This window comes from Piliocolobus tephrosceles, chromosome 6 (assembly GCF_002776525.5).
Source record: "Piliocolobus tephrosceles isolate RC106 chromosome 6, ASM277652v3, whole genome shotgun sequence".
Classification (NCBI taxonomy): domain Eukaryota; kingdom Metazoa; phylum Chordata; class Mammalia; order Primates; family Cercopithecidae; genus Piliocolobus; species Piliocolobus tephrosceles.
Genome location: NC_045439.1, coordinates 109,977,482 through 109,998,532, shown reverse-complemented (window position 1 = coordinate 109,998,532; position 21,051 = coordinate 109,977,482). Strand labels below are relative to the sequence as shown.

Genomic DNA, 21,051 nt, shown 5'->3' with positions numbered 1-21,051 from the left:
CTCATGTAAAACAGAATGAAGAATGTAAAATACATCAAAATCTCTTAATATTTTTTGTATTGGTTATATGTCAAAATAATATTTGAATATATGAGGTTAAGTGAAATACGTTACTAAAATTAATTTTACCAGTCTCTGTTTCACCTTTTAAAGTGGCTACTAGAAATTTTGTAATTACATAAGTATGCTGTATTCTATTTCTATTCGTCTAAGAAATATATATAATGGGTGTAAAGGGAAAAAGCTGTAGTGTCTAGGGGAACATCCATGTTTTGATTTGTCATGACTTTACAATTTACCATTATGCACCCAAGCTCTGGTCACATCACTGTTCTAGTCTCACATAATCTTGAAACATTGGTTATATCTTTGATTCTTTTCATGTTCTTAAACATCATCTCCAATCCTGTGCAATTTTTCTTCCAAATGTTTTTCATTCATCCCTTATTTTCAATTCCCATTTTGTGTCCATTTTCCATTTCTTATCCATTGTATCCTGTACTTTGTCAGTAAGTTAATGTTCCCAAAAGGTTACATTGATTATACTTTTCCCTTTGTAGAGGGATAATTTTTTTCCCTTTGTATGGGGATGATTTTTTGAGTGCCATATGCCAGATAAAATGCATTTTATAGAAAGGGAAACTGAGTGGCCAGGCGTCGTGGCTCATGCCTGTTATCCCAGCACTTTGGGAGGCCAAGGCAGGTGGATCAGGAGGTCAGGAGATTGAGACCATCCTGGCTAACACGGTGAAACCCTGTCTCTACTAAAAATACAAAAAAAAGCCATTCCAAGATGGCCAAATAGGAACAGCTCTGGTCTGCAGCTCCCAGCATGATTGATGCAGAAGACAGGTGGTTTCTGCATTTCCAACTGCAATTCCCTCATTGGGACCGGTTGGACAGTGGGTGCAGCCCATGGAGGGCAAGCCAAAGCAGGGCGAGTGTTGCTTCACCCAGGAAGCGCAAGGGGTTGCGGGATTTCCCTTCCCTAGCCAAGGGAAGCTGTGACAGACTGTACCTGGAAAAACAGGACACTTCCGCCCAAATACTGCACTTTTCCCAAGGTCTTAGCAACCGGCAGACAAGGAGATTCTCTCCGGTGCCTGGCTTGGCGGGTCACACGCCCACGGAGCCTTGCTCACTGCTAATACAGCAGTCTGAGATCAAACTGCGAGGCGGCAGCCTGGCTGGTGGTGGGGTGTCTACCATTGCTGAGGCTTGAGTAGGTAAACAAAGTGGCCAGGAAGCTTGAACTGGGTGGAGACAACCGCAACTCAGCAAGACATACTGTCCCTATAGACTCCACCTCTGTGGGCAGGGCATAGCTGAACAAAAGGCAGGAGACAACTTCTGCAGACTTAAACGTCCCTGTCTGACAGCTCTGAAGAGAGCAGTGGTTGTCCCAGCACGGCATTTGAGCTTTGAGAATGAACAGACTGCCTCCTCAAGTGGGTCCCTGACCCCAAAGTAGCCTAACTGTGAGACACCTCCCAGTAGGGGCCAATGGACACCTCATGTAGGCAGATGTCCTTCTGGGATGAAGCTTCCGGAGGAAGCATCAGCCAGCAATAACTGCTGTTCTGCAATATTTGCTGTTCTGCAGCCTCCACTGGTGATACCCAGACAAACAGGGTCTGGAGCGGACCTCCAGCAAACTCCAACAGACCTGTAGATGAGGGACCTGTTAGAAGGAAAACTAACAAACAGGAATAGGATCAACATCAACAAAAAGGACATGTACACCAAAACCCCATCTGTAGGTCACCAACATCAAACACCAAAGGTAGATAAAACCACAAAGATGGGGAGAAACCAGAGCAGAAAAGCTGAAAATTCTAAAAACCAGAGTGCCTCTTCTCTGAAGAATTGCAGCTCCTTGCCAGCAGCAGAACAAAGCTGCATGGAGAATGACTTTGATGAGTTAACAGAAGTAGGCTTCAGAAGGTTGGTAATAACAAACTCCGAGCTAAAGGAGCATTTTCAAACCCATCGCAAGGATGATAAAAACCTTGAAAAAAGGTTAGACGAATGGCTAACTAGAATAAAAAGTGTAGAGAACACCTTAAATGACCTGATGGAGCTGAAAACCATGGCATGAGAACTTTGTGATGCATGCATAAGCTTCAATAGCCAATTCGATCAAGTGAAAGAAAGGGTATCAGGGATTGAATATCAAATTAATGAAACAAAATGAGAAGACAAGTTTAGAGACAAAAGAGTAAAAAGAAATGAACAAAGCCTTCAAGAAATACAGGACTATGTGAAAAGACCAAATCTGTGTTTGATTGGTGTACCTGAAAGTGATGGGGAGAATGGAACCAAGTTGGAAAACACTCTTCAGGATATTTCCCAGGAGAACTTCCCCAACCTAGCAAGACAGGACAACATTCAAATTCAGGAAATACACAGAACACCACAAAGATACTCCTCAAGAAGTACAACACCAACATACATAACTGTCAGATTCACCAAGTTTGAAATGAAGGAAAAAATGTTAAGGGCAGCCAGAGAGAAAGGTTGGGTTACCCACAAAGGGAAGCCCATCAGACTAACAGTGGATCTCTTGGCAAAAACCCTACAAACCAGAAGAGAGTGGGGACCAATATTCAACATTCTTAAAAGAATTTTCAACCCAGAATTTCATACCCAGCCAAACTAAGCTTCATAAGTGAAGGAGAAATAAAATCCTTTACAGACAAGCAAATGCTGAGAGATTTTGTCACCACCAGGCCTGCCTTACAAGAGCTCCTGAAGGAAGCACCAAACATGGAAAGAAACAACCAGTACCAGCCACTGCAAAACAGGCCAAATGGTAAAGATCATCGATGCAATGAAGAAACTGCATCAATTAAAATAACCAGGTAACCTCATAACGACAGGATCAAATTCACACATAACAATATTAACCTTAGATGTAAATGGGTGAATACCCCAATTAAAAGACACAGACTGGCAAATTGGATAAAGAGTCAAGATCCTTCAGTGTGGTTTATTCAGGAGACCCAACTCGTGCAGAGACACACACAAGCTCAAAATAAAGGGATGGAGGAAGACCTACCAAGCAAATTGAAAGCCAAAAACAGCAGGGGTTGCAATCCTAGTCTCTGATATACAGATTTTAAACCAACAAAGATCAAAAGAGACAAAGAAGGCCATTACATAATAGTAAAGGGATCAATTCAACAAGAAGAGCTAGCTAACCTAAATATATATGCACCCAATACAGGAGCAACCAGATTCATAAAGCAAGTCCTTAGAGACCTACAAAGAGACTTAGACTGCCACACAATAATAATGGGAGACTTTTACACCCCACTGTCAATGTTACGAAGATCAACAAGACAGGTTAATAAGGATATCCAGGACTTGAACTCAGCTCTGCACCAAGCAGACCTAATAGACATCTACAGAACTCTCCACCCCAAATCAACAGAATATACATTCTTCTCAGCACCACATCGCACTTATTCTAAAATTGACCACATAATTGTAAATAAAGGACTCCTTAGCAGATGTAAAAGAATAGAAATCACACCAAACTGTCTCTCAGACCACAGTGCAATCAAATTAGAACTCAGGATTAAGAAACTAACCTAAAACCACACAACTACATGGAAACTGAACAACCTGCTTCTGAATGACTACTGGGTAAATAATGAAATGAAGGCAGAAATAAAATTGTTCTTTGAAACCAATGAGAACAAAGACACAACATACCAGATTCTCTAGGGCACATGTAAAGCAGCGTGTATAGGGAAATTTATAGCACGAAATGCCGAGAAAGCAGGAAAGATCTAAAATCGACACCCTAACATCACAATTGAAAGAACTAGAGAAGCAAGAGCAGACAAATTCAAAACCTAGCAGAAAGCAAGAAATAACCTAAGATCAGAGCAGAACTGAAGGAGATAGAGACATAAAAAACCATTAAAAAAATCAATGAATCCAGGAGCTGACTTTTTGAATTTTGTCTATAAACAACATTGATAGAACACTAGCAAGACTAATAAAGAAGAAAAGAGAGAAGAATCAAATTGACAAAATAAACAGTGATAAAGGGGATGTCACCAAAGATTCCACAGAAATACAAACTACCATCAGAGAATACTATAAACACCTCTATGCAAATAAACTAGAAAATCTAGAAGAAATGGATAAATTCCTGGACACATACTCCCACCCAAGACTAAACCAGGAGGAAGTTGAATCTCTGATTAGACCAATAACAGGCTCCGAAATTGAGGAAATAGTTAATAGCCTACCAACCAAAAAAAATTCAGGACCAGATGGATTCACAATCAAATTCTACCAGGCGTACAACGGGAGCTGACACCATTCTTCTTAAACTATTTCAATTAACAGAAAAAGAGGGAATCCTCCCTAACTCATTTTATGAGGCCAGCATCATCCTGATATCAAAGCCTGTCAGAGACACAAGATAAAAGAATTTTAGACCAATATCCCTGATGAACATCTATGTGAAAATCCTCAATAAAATACTGGCAAACTGAATGCAGCAGCACATCAAAAAGCTTATCCATCACCATCAAGTCAGCTTCATCCCTGGGAGGCAAAGCTGGTACAACATACGCAAATCAATACACGTAATCCATCACATGAACAAAATCAAAGACACAAACTACATAATTATCTCAGTAGATGTAGAAAAGACCTTCGACAAAATTCAACAGCTTTACATGCTAAAAACTCTCAATAAACCAGGTATTGATGGAACGCATCTCAAAATAATAAGAGCTATTCATGACAAACGCACAGCCAATATCATACTGAATGGGCAAAAACTGGAAGCATTCCTTTTGAAAACTGGCACAAGACAAGGATGCCCTCTCTTACCACTCCTATTCAACATGGTGTGGTGTTGGAAGTTCGGGCCAGGGCAGTCAGGCAAGAGAAAGCAATAAAGGGTATTCAGCTAGGAAAAGAGGAAGTCATATAGTCCCTATTTGCAGATGACACGATTTTATATGTAGAAAATCCCATCATCTCAGCCCAAAACCTCCTTAAGCTGATAAGCAACTTCAGCAAACTCAATGTGCAAGAATCACAAGCATTCCTATACACCAATAACAGACACACAGCCAAATTGTGAGTGAACTCCCATTCACAATTGCTGCAAAGAGAATCAGATACCTAGTAATCCAAGTTACAATGGATGTGAAGGACCTCTTCAAGGAGAACTACAAATCACTGCTAAACAAAATAAAAGAGGACACAAACAAATGGAAGAACATTCTGTGCTCGTGGATAGGAAGAATCAATATTGTGAAAATGGCCATACTGCCCAAGGTAATTTATAGATTCAATGCCATCCCCATCAAGCCACCAATGACTTTCTTCACAGAATTGGAAGAAACTACTTTAAAGTTCATATGGAACCAAAAAAAGAGCCCGCATTGCCAAGACAAACCTAAGCAAAAAGAACAAAGCTGGAGGCATCTTGCTACCTGACTTCAAACTATACTACAAGGCTCCAGTAAACAAAACAGCATGGTATTGGTACCAAAACAGAGATATAGACCAATGGAACAGAACAGAGCCCTTGGAATAATACCACACATCTACAACCATCTGATCTTTGACAAACCTGACGAAAACAAGAAATGGGGAAAGGATTCCCTATTTAATAAATGGTGCTGGGAAAACTGGCTAGCTATATGTAGAAAGCTGAAACTGGATCCCTTCCTTGTATCTTATATGAAAATTAATTCAAGATGAATTAAAGACTTAAATGTTAGACCCAAAACCGTAAAAACCCTAGAAGAAAACCTAGGCAATACCATTGAGGCCATAGGCATGGGCAAGGACTTCATGACTAAAACACCAAAAGCAATGGCCACAAAAGCCAAAATAGACAACTGGGATCTGATTAAACTAAAGAGCTTCTGCACAGCAAAAGAAACTACCATCAGAGTGAACAGGTAACCTACAGAATGGGAGAAAATTTTTGCAATCTACCCATCTGACAAAGGGCTGATAATCAGAATCTACAAAGAGCTCAAACAAATTTACAAGAAAAAAACAACCCCATCAAAAAGTGGGCAAAGGATATGAACAGACACGACTCAAAAGAAGACATTTATGCAGCCAACAGACACATGAAAAAATGCTCATTGTCACTCGTCATCAGAGAAATGAAAATCAAAACCACAGTGAGATACCATCTCATGCCAGTTAGAATGGCGATCATTAAAAAGTCAGGAAACAACAGATGCCTGGAGAGGATGTGGAGAAATAGGAGCACTTTTACACTGTTGGCGGAGTGGAAATTAGTTCAACCATTGTGGAAGACAGTGTGGCGATTCCTCAAGGATCTAGAACTAGAAATGCCATTTGACCCACCAATTCCATTACTGGGTGTATACCCAAAGGATTATAAATCATGCTCCTATAAACACACATGCACACGTATGTTTATTGCAGCACTATTCACAATAGCAGAGACTTGGAACCAACCTAAATCTCCATCAATGATAAGCTGGATTAAGAAATTGTGGCACATACACACCATGGAATACTCTGCAGCCATAAAAAAGGATGAGTTCATGTCCTTTGCAGGAACATGGATGAAGCTGGAAACCATCATTCTCAGCAAACTATCACAAAGACAGAAAACCAAACACCGCATGTTCTCACTCATAGGTGGGAATTGAACAATGACACCACTTGGACACAGGGCAGGAACGTCACACATTGGGGCCTATTAGAGGCTGGGGAGCTGGTGGAAAGATAGCATTAGGAGAAATACCTAACGTAAATGAGGAATTGATGGGTGCAGCAAACAACATGACACATGTATGCCCATGTATCACACCTGCGCATTGTGCACATGTACCCTAGAACTTAAACTATAATAATACAAAAAATTAATTTAAAAAGTACAAAAAAATTAGCTTAGCGCGTTGGCGGGCGCCTGTAGTCTCAGCTACTTGGTAGGCTGAGGCAGGAGAATGGTGTGGCGTGAACCCAGGAGTCGGAGCTTGCAGCGAGCCTACATGGCGCCACTGCACTCCAGCCTGGGCAAGAGAGTGAGACTCCATCTCAAAAAAAAACAACAACAACAACAAAAAAAAAACAAAGGGAAACTGAATTTGATGGTTAAGCAAATTACCCAAGTTTATATATAGGTAGTGGCAGAATAGGATTCAGACTGTGACACCAAAATCTGTGTTTTTTTCCACAAATCATATAATTCTCGAGAACTCCAAAATTAAATGAACGTAAGTACCAGCTATTCCAAAATCTTATCACTGTTTAAGAGTTTAATACTTTAAACTTTTATTTCACAATGAATGTACTAAGCGGTTATGATATATTGGCTATCTGAAGGCTTTTATAAAAACTTCCATTGGCTCTGAACTTTCCAGCTTGCATCCCTATCTGCCTTGCCAGGTAGGCATAATAATTCTCATGGGTTATGTAACCGTGAGAACTCAAGATTGAATCATTCTTTGCTAAGTCTCATTTTATATCTCTATACAAACAAACCTCAGTGTACAGTTCACAGAAATGCCAGAGCTTGAGTTTGATGGATTTGCTTTTATAAATCTGCAAAAGCCAACCGTTTTAAAAATTATTATATATAACTTAAGCTTCTAATGCTAACAGTATGGAGTTTTCTAAAATACAAAAACAGAAAGCAATTTGTTTCAGCATTGGATTTTGTTTTTCTGTTAGTGATTTCTTTAAAATCAACTTTATTGAAGAATAACTTAAATACAATAAAATATACTTGTTTTTAGCTTATAATTCAGTGTTTTCACAAATTAATATTCCCTTATAACTACCACTGTAATTCAGATAATGAAAATTTATATTACCCTCCTAGAATATCCTTTGTACTCCTGCCCCATAAATCTCCGACCTCTAACCATGGCCCCAGGCAGCCACTGAGCTATATTTTTTCACTATAAATTAGATTTTCCTTATCTAAAATTTCATACCAATGGAATCATGAATATGGACTTTTGTATATCTGGCTATTTTTCTTCAGCATAATTTTTTTTTTTTTTTTTGAGACGGAGTCTTGCTCTGTCACCCAGGCTGGAGTGCAGTGGCGCCATCTTGGCTCACTGCAAGCTCTGCCTCCTGGGTTCACACCATTCTCCTCCCTCAGAGTCCCGAATAGCTGGGACTACAGGCGCCCGCCACCACGCCAGCTAATTTTTCTGTATTTTTAGTAGAGACGGGGTGTCGCCGTGTTAGCCAGAATGGTCTCGATCTCCTGACCTCGTGATCCGCTTGCCTCGGCCTCCCAAAGTGCTGGGATTACAGGCATGAGCCACCGCGCCCGGCCTTCAGCATAATATTTTTAAGGTTCATCAATGTTGTTACATGTTTTGTGGTTAATTTCCTTGTATTGCTCCATATTATTTATTTATGGAGTGTGGCTATCAAAAATCCACAGTGAATTTCCATGTACAAGTATTCTGTGTGAACACGTTTTTGTGAATACCAAATACTTAGGAGTGGAATTTGTGAATTTTATGGAAAGTGTATGCTTAACTTTTCAAGCAACTGCTAAACTGTGTTCCACAGTGATTGTACCATTTTACATTCCCACTAGCAATATATGAGAATTAGAGTTACTCTGTATTATCACCAACACTTGGGATTATTATCTTTTTAATTTTAGCCATTCTAGAGGGGAAGAAATAGTATCTCATTGTGGTTTAATTTGTATTTCCTTTAGTTATCCATAGTTATAATGGATATTGAACATCTTTTCATGTGTTTATTGGCCATTCATATATCCTTTTTTGTGATGTATTTGTTCAATTTTTTTTGCCCATTCAAAAATACTAAGTTGTGAATTCTTTGTTTCCCTATGTAATTCCTTTATTAGAAGAATATATATTGTGAATAGTTTCTCCCAATCTGACTTGGCTTTATTTTCTCAACAGTGTGTTTCAAGTTTTAAATTTTGATGAATTACAAAATATTTTCTTGTGGCTTGTGCTTTTTTCCCCAAAATATTATTTTCTTGGGGTTTGTGCTTTTTTTCCCCCATTCTATCCAAGAAATCTTTATCCACTCCAAAGTCATGAGAGTTTTCTCCTGATTTCTTCTAGAAATGTTCGTGTGTGTGTGTGTGTGTGTGTGTGTACCTCAAAATCATATATAAATTGACCTGTAATCTATTTCAAGTTCATTTTGTGTGTGATAAGGGTCAGAGTTCACTTTTTTCCGTATGGATAATAATACAGTTCTTTCCCCATTTGCTTACCATGGCACCAGTGAAGGAAATGAATTGGCTGTATTTATGTATGAGTCTTCTTTGAACTATTCTGTTATATTGATATATACATTTGATACAATTCATTAGGAAAGCCACGTGCACTGGAGTTTTCTTTTGGAAGGATTTCAGTTACCAATTCAGTTTATTTAATGGATACAAGTCTATTCTGATTTTCTGCTACTTTTTGACTCAGCTTTGCTAATTTATGTTTTTCATATTTGTCCACTTCATCTAAGTCAAAGTTACTGGCCTAAATTTGTCCATAATATTCCTTTATTATATTTATTATATTTATAATACCTGTATGATGTGTAATAATGGCCCCTCTTTCATTTCTGATACTGATAATTTGTCTCTTCTGTCATTTTTTCTTAATCAGTCCTACTTTAAATTTATTTACAAATCTCAAGAATAATGCATTTTCTACCCTCACTTTCTGAGAAGTCAATTCCCTCTCCCGTTTTTGGAGATGATTATTAAACAGTTAGTCTTTTTTCCTCAACTTTCCAACACCCCTTCCAACCTCCTTATTCTTGACTCATGACTCAGATTCCTTTTTCATTAAGGAAACAGAATCAAAAGATAACTATCATCGTTTCACTAAATTTACAACCTTGCTGCCTGTATACCACTCCCCACTCCAGTTACAGTGAATTGGTACCTCTTCTATCTAAAGCTGGCCCCTTCACTTGTGCACTGGATTCCATATACTCTCTTCTCCTTAAGGACTTCACACTGGCAATTGTCCTTTCTCTTGCAAAATCAAATTTACTCTTCCCAGATTATACTCATTAGTGTACAAACATTTCATAGAATCATTCATATATTTATTTATTTTAAAACTTCTTTAGATCTTACATCTACCTCCAGTCCTATATCATTGCTCCCCTTTATAGTGAAGCTTCCCAAAATTATTGTTTATACTCAATATCTCTATACCTAATGTGCCATTTTCTCCTGTAAATACTTTGCTTAGGCTTCCATCTCTACCCTGCCATTGAAACTACTCTTAAAAAGGTCACCAGTAATCCACATTGCAGTTGTGGTCCATTGTACTTGGTCAGTTATTCCTGACATGAATTTATATCTCAGCAATATTTGAAATAGTTGATTACTTCTTCCTTGAAACACTATTCATTTGGCTTCTAGAGCACCACAGTCATGATTTTCCCTCATTTTCTTGGCCTTACATAGTAGAGTACCCAAGTCTCTTTATATCTAATCCTTAGATGATCTCATTCAGTTCCATGGCTTTATATACCATCTATATATATGTTATTCATACTCAAATTTCTGTTTCTTGCCCTTACCTCTTCCTTTCTGCCCACTTGATATCTCTATTGTGTGTTAAACTTCACATGTCCTAAAGGAAGCTCTTGCTTCCCTGCCCTTAGCAAACCTGCTTCTCTTCCTTCTCCCTCTCTTAGTAAAAGGCATCACCCAGTTGTTCAGTCTAAAATTGAAGAGTCATCTTGATCTATCTCTTTTCCTATATCCAGATCCAGCTCACCAACAAGTCCTGTCAATTCTGTCCTCAAAATCCATAGAATAAACCACTTCTCAAAACATTAATTACTTCTACCCAAGCCCAAGCCACTGTCTTTTATTTAAACTATTATAATAACCTCCTAGATTGGCAATACCACAGTGACCAGAGCAATCCCTATAAAATTTAAGTCAGAGCCGGGTGCGGTGGCTTACGCCTGTAATCTCAGCACTTAGGGAGGCCGAGGTGGGCAGATCACAAGGCCAGGAGATTGAGACCATCCTGGCTAACCTGGTGAAACCCCGTCTCTACTAAAAGTACAAAAAATTAGCCGGCATGGTGGCGGGTGCCTGTAGTCCCAGCTGCTTGGGAGGCTGAGGCAGGAGAATGGCGTGAACCCGGGAAGCGGAGCTTGCAGAGAGCTGAGATTGTACCACTGCACTCCAGCCTGAGCGACAGAGTGAGACTCCATCTCGAAAAAAAAAAAAATTAACTCAGATCATCACACACATACACATATGCATACACACTTAAAATCCTCCAAAGGCTTCCTGTGTCACTCAGAATAAAATCCAAATTTATAAGTAAAGCTTACAAGGTTCACCTAGGCTTGCCCTGCCCACTTCTCGTATCTCAAAACCTAACGCTGTGCCTATGTCACTCAGCTGAAACCACACTGACCTTCTAGGTGATTTTTTAATGTATTAAGTGGATTCCTACTACAAGATCTTTGTCTTTATTGTTCTTATTATCTGGAATTCTTTCCCTGAGATCTTTATTTGATTATTGTAATTTTTTTTAGAGAGAGGATCTCACTCTGTCGCTCAGGCTGGAGTGGTGCAGTCATGGCTTACTACAGCCTTCACCTCCCTGGCTCAAGCAATCCTTCTGCCTCAGTCTTCTAAGCAGCTAGGACCACATACATATGCCACAATGCCCAGCTAATTTTTAAATTTTTTGTAGAGACAAGGGCTCCCTATGTTGCCTAGGCTGGTCTCGAACTCCTGGGTTCAGCCTCCCACATTGGCCTCCCAAAGTACTAGGACTACAGGCGTGAGTCACCGTGCCTGGCCTCCCCAAGATTTTAACTTAAATCATTACCTCACTTCATTTGAAAGACTTCCCTGACCACTTTATTTTAAATAGTTATACCCTTCCTTCATTGTTCTGTCCCTTTACCCTTTTTTTTCTTGATAGCCCTTGTCACTACTAGATATTACATATATGTGTAAATATGTGTTCGTCTTCTGTCTCTTCCTCTAGAATGCAAACGTCATGAGAGGAGGAAATTTGGTTAATTTGTGTGCCCATGATATAGAATAGTATCCTGCATGTAGTAAGTGCTTAATAAATGTGTTGAATAAATGAATGAAACCTATTAGGTATACATAATATTACTCACAGTTTCAGATATGGAAATAAGTCTACCACAGCTGGCAGGTTTTCTGACTCCAAGTCCATTCTTTTCTACCTTAGCCCCTTGTTTCTGAAACCTCATCTGATTATTTATCCTCATCTGATTATTTCTTATCTGAATTTCTGTGGTGCTTCGTGTTATTCCCAGAGCATTTATTACATTTTGTCTTCTGCTGTGGCTGATGCATGCCCCTCTCTTTTCTTACTCTCCCCCAGTGCCTTTTATGAATGCTTTAATAATCATGAGAGAGTGGTACATCATTTCCTCCTGAAGCTCACAGTATTTGTATTTTAATGTTAAATTTAATTTTCTTAGTTTTTTTTTTTTAACTAATGTGCAACTCAGGATTTCAGATTTGTCATGAAATTTTTATCTAGTGACATGTAACTGCTTAAATTTTTATAACAGTAGAAATTTGTTTAGTGGATTACTCATATAGAAAAACTTTATTTCCTACTTTACTATTCTTCAGGCTATCATTTTTTCCCCACACCTCCCAAGAAGAGGGCAGTGTTGATTCAGGGATAGGGGGCATCATGTGGTACAGGATGGTTTTCATTTTTCTGTGAAATAGGTTACAGAGTCATCAGCAGGCAAGAGGAAAGATTCAGTTCTATATTCTTAAGAAGGAAGACTGAAATGAGGCAGCAAGAAATGTGGACTTTGTAGCTAATGAGAATCTTTGCCTTTTCTATGTGAACAGTGAGATAAATCAAGCTAGCTCTTCCTGTTGCTACCACCCACAAAGCTGTGAAGAAGGCTGTGATAGCAGATGGTATCCATACACAGTTTGATTTGTTTAGAAACCTACATAAAGAGCAGCATGTGTTTTGTTTTGTTTTTCCCCTTAATTACTCAGAGCCAGGGAGACTAGTTTTTAAATAAAATGCAGTGATATAGCCAGGAAAAAATTATAAAAAAATAGACAACTGCATTTTTAACTGCATCATTTCAACTCTATAATATTTATTGAGTAAGGCTCTGGACTAGGCCTTACTTTGTAGGGGATATAAAGAAGAGTGGGTTTAGTATTACAAAATAAGTTCAGTTTAATTAACGTGTGTTAGTGTCTTTTGTATCCCACTGAAGTGCTGAGTATACAGAAATTAAGACAGTTCTTTTCTTCAAGGAGCTTAAACTATAGTGGGGGAAATAAAGTTAAGGGATAGTTTCAGTACCACATAGCAGATATGATGATAAATGTGTCTTAAGGTGCTATACAAGCTTTGAAGCGGGCACTTAATATAATCTGGGTGGATAGTGAGGATTAGAAAGGAAATATGTCTTGGGGGAGCTAATGCCCTAGAGTACAAACCTAGCTCAGTCAGTAGGTGCTAGTTACGTGAAAATGGGTGGGCAGAGATCAGGGCAGGAGGAAGAGCACAAGCAAAGACCGAGGCGGGAAACACCATGGCTGTTTGGGAGAGATCCAATTACTGCTGTTATTACTAAAAGTAACATCTTTGGCAGGAGATGAAGCTGGTTGACAGGGGAAAGATTATGGTGGAGTTCAGAGTTTATCCTCTACGTTCATGTTTCTTCAGGTGTTGGCCTGTTGACTCTGCAACAGAATATCCTAGGATGTTTGCAGAAATATAAGACTAAACTCACCCCAGGATGTGGAAAATAATCTATAAGATCTGTTGTTTCTACTCAGAATTGGGATTCTCCTATAGGGCTATATAGAATGTTGTGATGAATATATTCTTAAATGATTTACTGTGTCAGGTATACAGAAAAACAGTGGAGAGTTTCTCTTAATATTGGTCTTTTTGGGAGGTTCCCAAAAGGAAATACAGTTATAAAGAGTTGTTTATAAAATAGAGGACAGGTATACTGTGTCTTGAGTCAATAGAGACAAAATTCCAAACAAAAAGTAATTTGAAAGCCCAGTTCACAACTACATTTTTTAGGATATATTTCTCTAATACTAATTTGGGGCAAGAATTCCTTGAGACCTCTAACACTTAGTGTTCAGCCTCTAGCCCCATGTGTGCGTGCGTGCATGCATGTGTGTGTGTGTGTGTGTGTGTATGTGTGTGTGTAAAGTTTGAGAGGAAGCAGGGAATATGGATATGGAAGATACTGCAGAATGATCAAGGGGGAACCTATGATATATTTATAAATGTTCCATAATCTTTTTTACTATACAGGAATTAGAAAATAAAAGAAGACTGCAAAAACAGGCTGCAAGTAGTCAAAGTGCCACAGAGGTTCGCTTGAATAGAGCTCTAGAAGAAGCAGAAAAGTATAAACTGGAGTTAAGTAAATTAAGGCAAAATAACAAGGTATGGAAAAATTGAATAGCTTTTGTAGTGATCCCTTTTGGTAACTACTTCTTTTATGAACATGTCAAAAATAATACTTAAATTATAATTCTTGATGTCATGCTGAACATTTGTCTTTTCAGAATAAATATATTCATTAGCAATATACACATTTCTAACGTATTAGGATGATATGCTTGTCTATCGCCATAATTGGGTGATGGCACAACTCTTTGGAACATTAATTTCTTCAACCCGTTTTATCAGGTGCCTATATTATATGTCAGACACTTTTCTGAGCTCTTAGAAAAAGCTGTTTTAAAAAAGTATCTTTCGTATCTCAAGTCTTTTATTCTCTGAACCTCGGTTTTCTAATATATAAAGTAAGGCTCTATTTTACAGGGTAGTGGTTCTCAAACTTGAGCATGTATCAGAATCTCTGGGAGGGCTTGTTAAATCAGATTGCTGGGGCCCATCCCCAGAATTTCTGATTTAATAGGTCTGGAGTGAGGCCTGAGAATTTGCAGTTTTAACAAAAATTTACCTGGGAACTTGTAAGGATCACCGTAACTCCAGTGTCTAGCCAATGCTTGGCATAGAATTAGCATGCGGTGCCTTAAATATCTGTTGAATAAGTGAAAGTTCAAATACCAGTGTTCATGAAAGCCCTTTGTACATTCTATAAATATTGGTTACTTTTTGGTTCTGTATTGACCTAAAAGGGTAATAAGTGATAGTCCATTGGACTCTACTTAATAATTAGAACAATATTTAATAATTTAACCATGACTTGGATAATGAAATTAGGAACCACTTTCATTATATACACAGATAATACATTTTGGATTAAGTTAGTAACACTTAACAGGAATAGACTGAAAGTGACCTTGATATGTCCTCTAACATGTTTGAGAGGCAAATATGTGGCATAGTGATTACAGAGTTTTAAGATGTCATCTGTGAGGTAGTTTGTTATATGATCAGGTCATTTTCATATTCAAGGGCCATCAATGATGACATAACTGGGATTTATTAATGGAAGTTATTAAATTAACAAGTTAGGAAGTCATCTTTATAGACTTACCAGTAATTAGCCTGTTATTAGAGTGTTATTTCCAATTTGGTGCATTTTAAAGGGATTTTGAAGAAAATAAAAGGAAGAATAATCACCTAGGTATCGGGATTTCCTAATTGTTGTAGATTTGACCTCTATATTGTATTAGTTCACATATTAAGAAAACAGAAGGAAAAATGGTTTCATGAAACAGATGACTCTCCATATTCTAGCCAGCCATTTTGTTTTGTTTTGTTTTAATTTTTTTTAGGTTTGAGGGTACATGTGAAGGTTGCGTAGGTAAACAGGTGTCATGAGGGTTTGTTGACATATATTTAATCACCTAGGTATTAGGCCCAGTACTGAATAGTTATCTCTTCTGCTCCTCTCCCTTTTTCTGCCTTCTCCCCTTCAAGTAGACCCCAGTGTTTTTTGTTTCCTTCTTTGTGTTCTGTAAGTTCTTATCATTTAGCTCCCACTTATAAGTGAAAACAAGCAGTATTCGGTTTTGTGTTCCTACATTAGTTTGCTAAGGATAACTGCCTCCAGCTCCATCCATGTTCCCACAAAAGACATGATCTCGTTCTTTTTTATGACTACATAGTATTCCATGGTGTATATGTATCAAATTTTCTTTATCTAATCTGTCATTGATGAGCATTACTTGATTCCATGTCCTTGCTATTGTGACTAGTGCTGCAGTGAACATTTGTGTGCATGTGTCTTCATGGTAGAATGATTTATATTCCTCTGGGTATAATTCATTAATGAGATTGCTGGGTCCAATGGCAGTTCTGCTTTTACCTCTTTGAGAATCACCATACTGCTTTGCACAATGGTTGAACTAATTTACACTCCCACCAGCAGTGTGTAAGTGTTCCATTTTCTCTGCAACCTCACTTTTTGACTTTTTAGTAATAGCCATTCTGACTGGTGTGAGGTGGTATTTAATTGTGGTTTTGATGTGCATTTATCTGTTGATCAGTGATATTGAGCTTTTTTTCATACTTGTTGGCCACATGTATGACTTCTTTTGAGAAGTGTCTGTTCTTGTCCTTTGCCCACCTTTTAATGGGGTTTTCTCTTGTAAATTTGTTTAAGTTCCTTATAGAAGCTGGATATTGACCTTTATCAGACGCATAGTTTGCAAAAATTTTCTCCCATTCTGCAGGTTGTCTGTTTACTCTGCTAATCATTTATTTTGCTGTGCAGAAGCTCTTTAGTTTAAGTAGATCCCACTTGTCAGTTTTTGCTTTTGTTGCAGTTGGTATTTCTCTCTTTGTCATGAAATCTTTGCCCATTCCGATGTCCAAGATGGTATTGCCTAGGTTGTCTTCCAGGGTTTTTATAGTTTTGGGTTTTCCAGTTAAGTCTTTAATTCATCTTGAGTTGGTTTTTGTATAAGGTGGAAGGAAAGGGTCCAGCTTCAATCTTCTGCAAATGGCTAGCCAGTTATCCCAGCACAATTTATTGAAGAGGGAGCCTTTTCCCATTGCTTTTGTCAGGTTTGTTGAAGATCCGACAGTTGTAGATGTGCAGCCTTATTTATGGGCCCTCTATTCTGTTCCATTGGTCTATGTGCCTGTTTTTGTAACAGTACCTGTTTTTGTACCATGCTCTTTTGGTTATTGTAGACTTGTAGTATAGTTTGAAGTCAGGCAGTGTGCCTCCAGCTTTGTTCTTTTTGCTTAGTATTGCCTTGGCTATTCAGGCTCTTTTGTGGTTCCATGTGAATTTTTAAATAGTTTTTTCTAATTCTGTGAGGAATGTCATTGGTAGTTTGATAGGAATAGCATTGAATCTGTAAATTGCTTTGGGCAGTATAGGCATTTTAATAAATCTTCCTATCAATGAGCATGGGATGTTTTTTCCCTTTGTGTTTTTTCTGATTTCTTTGAGCAGTGTTTTGTAATTCTCATTGTAGAGATCTTGCATCTCTCTGGTTAGCTGTATTCCTAGGTATTCTTTTTGTGGCAAGTGGGAATGGAATTGCTCTTCTGATTTGGCTCTCGGTTTGGCGGTTGTTGGTGTGTAGGAATGCTAGTAATTTTTGTACATTGATTTGGTACCCTGCAACTTTGCTGAAGTTGTTTATCTGCCAAAGGAGCTTTTGGGACAAGAGTGTGGGGTCTTGTAGATATAGAATTATGCCATCAGCAAACAGAGATAGTTTGACTTACTATTTGGATGCCCTTTATTTCTTTCTCTTGCCTGATTGCTCTGGCAGGACTACCAATACTACATTGAAGAGAAGTGTTGAGAGAGGGCATCCTTGTCATGTGACAGTTTTCAAGGGGAATGCTTCCAGCTTTTGTCCATTTAGTATAATGTTTACTGTGGGTTTGCCATAGATGGCTCTTATTATTTTGAGGTCTGTTCCTCCAATATCTATGTTATTTAGAGTTTTTAACATCAAGGGTGTTGAATTTTACTGAAAGCCTGTTCTGCATCTATTGAGGTAATGATGTGGTTTTTGTCTTTAGTTCTGTTTATGTGATAAATTACATTTATTGATTTGTGTATGTTGAACCAACTCTGCATCCCAGGAATGAATGCTACTTGATCATGGTAGATAAACTTTTTGATGTGCTCCTGGATTTGGTTTGCAAATATTTTGTTGAGGATTTTTGCATCAATGTTTATCAAGGATATTGGCCTGAAGTTTTCTTTTTTGGTTGTCTCTCTGCCAGGTTTTGGAATCAAGATGGTGCTGGCTCCATAGAATGAGTGGGGAGGAGTCCCTCCTTAGTTTTTTGTAATAGTTTCTGTAAGAATGGTACCAACTTTTCTTTGTACATCTGGTAGAATTTGGCTGTGAATCCACTGGGTCCCAGGCTTTTTTTGTTTGGTAGACTTTTTATTACTGATTCAATTTGGGAGCTCATTATTGGTCTGTGTAGGGATTCAGTTTCTTCCTCGTTCAGTCCTGGGAGGGTGTACATGTCCAGGAATTTGTCCATCTCTTCTAGGTTTTCTGGTTTGTGTGCATAGAAGTGTTCATAGTAGTTTCTGATGGTTGTTTTTATTTCTGTGGGGTCAGTAGTAATATTCCCTTTGTCATTTCTAATTGTGTTTATTTGGATCTTCACTCTTCTTTACTAGTCTAGTGTTCTATTTTATTAATTTTTTCAAAAAAACAACTCCTGGATTCATTTATCTTTTGACTGGTTTTTCATGTCTTGATTTCCTTCACTCTAGCTCTGATTTTTGTTATTTCTCATCTTCTGCTAGCCTTGGGGTTGATATCTTCTTGCTTCTTGAATTCTTTCAGTTCTGAAGTTACATTGTTAATTTGAGATCTTTCTAACTTTTTGATGTGGGCATTTAGTGTTGCTATGAATTTCCCTCTTAACTCTCCCTTAGCCGTGTTCCAGAGATTCTGGTATGTTGTACTTTTTGTTGTCATTTTCAACTTTTTGATTTCTGACTTAATTTCATTATTTACCCCAATAGTCATTGAGGAGCGTGCTGTTTAATTTCCATGTAATTGCATGGTTTTGAGCAATTTTCATAGTCTTGACTCCAATTTATTGTGCTGTGGTCCAGGAGTGTGTTTGGTATGATTTTGGTTCTTTTACATTTGAGGATTGTTTTATGTCCAATTATGTGGTCAGTTTCAGAGTATGTGCCATATGGCACTAAGAAGAATGTATATTCTGTTGTTTTTGGGTGGAGAGTTCTGTAAAGGTCTATAATATCCATTTGGTCCAGCGCTCAGTTTAGGTTCCAGGTATCTTTGTTAATTTTCTGCCTCGATGATCTAATACTATGGAGTGTTGAAATCTCCTACTATTATGATGTGAGAGTCTATGTCTCTTTGTAGGTTTCTAAGAACTTGCCTTATGAATCTGGGTGCTCCTGTGTTGTGTGCATGTATATTTAGGCTAATTAGGTCTTCTTATTGAATTCAGTACTTTACCATTATGTAATGCCTTTCTTTGTCTTTTTTGATCTTTGTTGGTTTGAAACGTTTTGTCTGAAATTAGAATTGCAACCCTTGCTTTTTTCTGTTTTCTATTTTCCTGGTAGATTTTCCTCTATCTGTTTGAGCCTATGAGAGTCATTAAATGTCAGATGGGTCTCTTGAAGACAGCATACCACCTGGGTCTTGCTTTTTTTTTTTTTTGAGACGGCGTCTCGCTCTGTCGCCCAGGCTGGAGTGCAGTGGCCGGATCTCAGCTCACTGCAAGCTCTGCCTCCCGGGTTTACGCCATTCTCCTGCCTCAGCCTCCTGAGTAGCTGGGACTACAGGCACCCGCCACCTTGCCCGGCTAGTTTTTTTTTTTTTTTGTATTTTTTTTTTTTAATAGAGACGGAGTTTCACTGTGTTAGTCAGGATGGTCTTGATCTTGTGACCTCGTGATCCACCTGTCTCGGCCTCCCAAAGTGCTGGGATTACAGGCTTGAGCCACCGCGCCCGGCCGGGTCTTGCTTTTTTATACAGCTTGTCACTCCATGCCTTTTAAGTGGGGGCATTTAGGCTGTTTATATTCAAGGTTAGTATTGATGTGTGTGGATATGATCTGCTGTTTTGCTGTTAGCTGGTTATTAGGTTGACTTGTTTGTGTGATTGCTTTACAGTGACATTGGTCTGTGTGTTTTTGTCTTACCTGGTAGTGGTCTTTGCTTTCTATGTTTAATGCTTCTTTCAAGAGCTCTTGTAAGGCAGGTCTGGTGGTAACAAGTTCCCTCAACATTCGCTTATCTGAAGAGGATCTTATTTCTCCTTCACTTAGGTAGCTTAGTTTGGGTTAATATGAAATTCTTGAGGACTTCTTTTTCTTTAAGAATATTGAATATAGGTCCTAAATCTCTTCTGGCTTGTTGGGTTTCCACTGAGAAGTCCGCTATTAGCCTTATGGGATTCCCTTTGTAGGAGGACCTGCCCTTTCCCTCTAGCTGTTTTTAACATTCTTTCATTTCAACTTTGGAAAATCTGACAATTATGTGTCTTGGGGATGATCTTCTTGTGTAGAATCTTGCAGGAATTCTCTGCATTTCTTGAATTTGACTGTTGGCCTCTCCAGCAAGTTTGGGTAAGTTTTCATGGACAATATCCCATTTTCCAAGTTGTTTGTTTTCTTCCCTCCCTTTCAGTGATGCCAGTGATTCATAGATTTGGCCTCTGTATATAATCTCATACTTCTTGGAGGTTTTGTTCATCCCTTTTCATTTTTTTTTTTTCTTTTTGTCTGACTTCAGAGAACCAATCTTCAAGTTCTGAGATTCTTTCCTCAGCTTGGTTTTTCTGCTGTTAATTCTTGTGATTCCATTGGGAAATTCTTTAATTGTGTTATTCAGCTCTGCTTTGTCAGACCCATTAGGTTCATTTTTATACTGGCTCTTTCATCCTTCAGCTCTTGTACCACTTTATTGTGATTCTTATTTTCCTTAGATTGGGTTTTGCATCCTCCTGAATCTCGATGATATTTGTTCCCATCTGTATTCTGAATTCTATTTCTGTCATTCCAGCCAGTTCAGCCTGGTTAAGAACTCTTGTTGAAGAACTGATATGGTTGTTTGGAAGGCATATGACACTCTGGCCATTTGAGTTACTGGAGTTTCTGCATT

At 38.4% G+C, this 21,051-nt stretch overlaps 1 protein-coding gene across 6 annotated transcripts in view; it reads left to right on the top strand.

Annotated features, from left to right (window-relative positions):
* Nucleotides 1–21,051, top strand: part of TEX9 (testis expressed 9) — an 84,853-nt gene that overhangs the window by 34,248 nt on the left and 29,554 nt on the right. For all 6 annotated transcript variants that reach the window (XM_023228684.1, XM_023228683.1, XM_023228681.1 and 3 more), the window contains one exon: nucleotides 14,313–14,447. In XM_023228684.1, coding sequence (XP_023084452.1) covers nucleotides 14,313–14,447 — 135 coding nt within the window. The remainder of the gene's footprint in view (nucleotides 1–14,312; nucleotides 14,448–21,051) is intronic.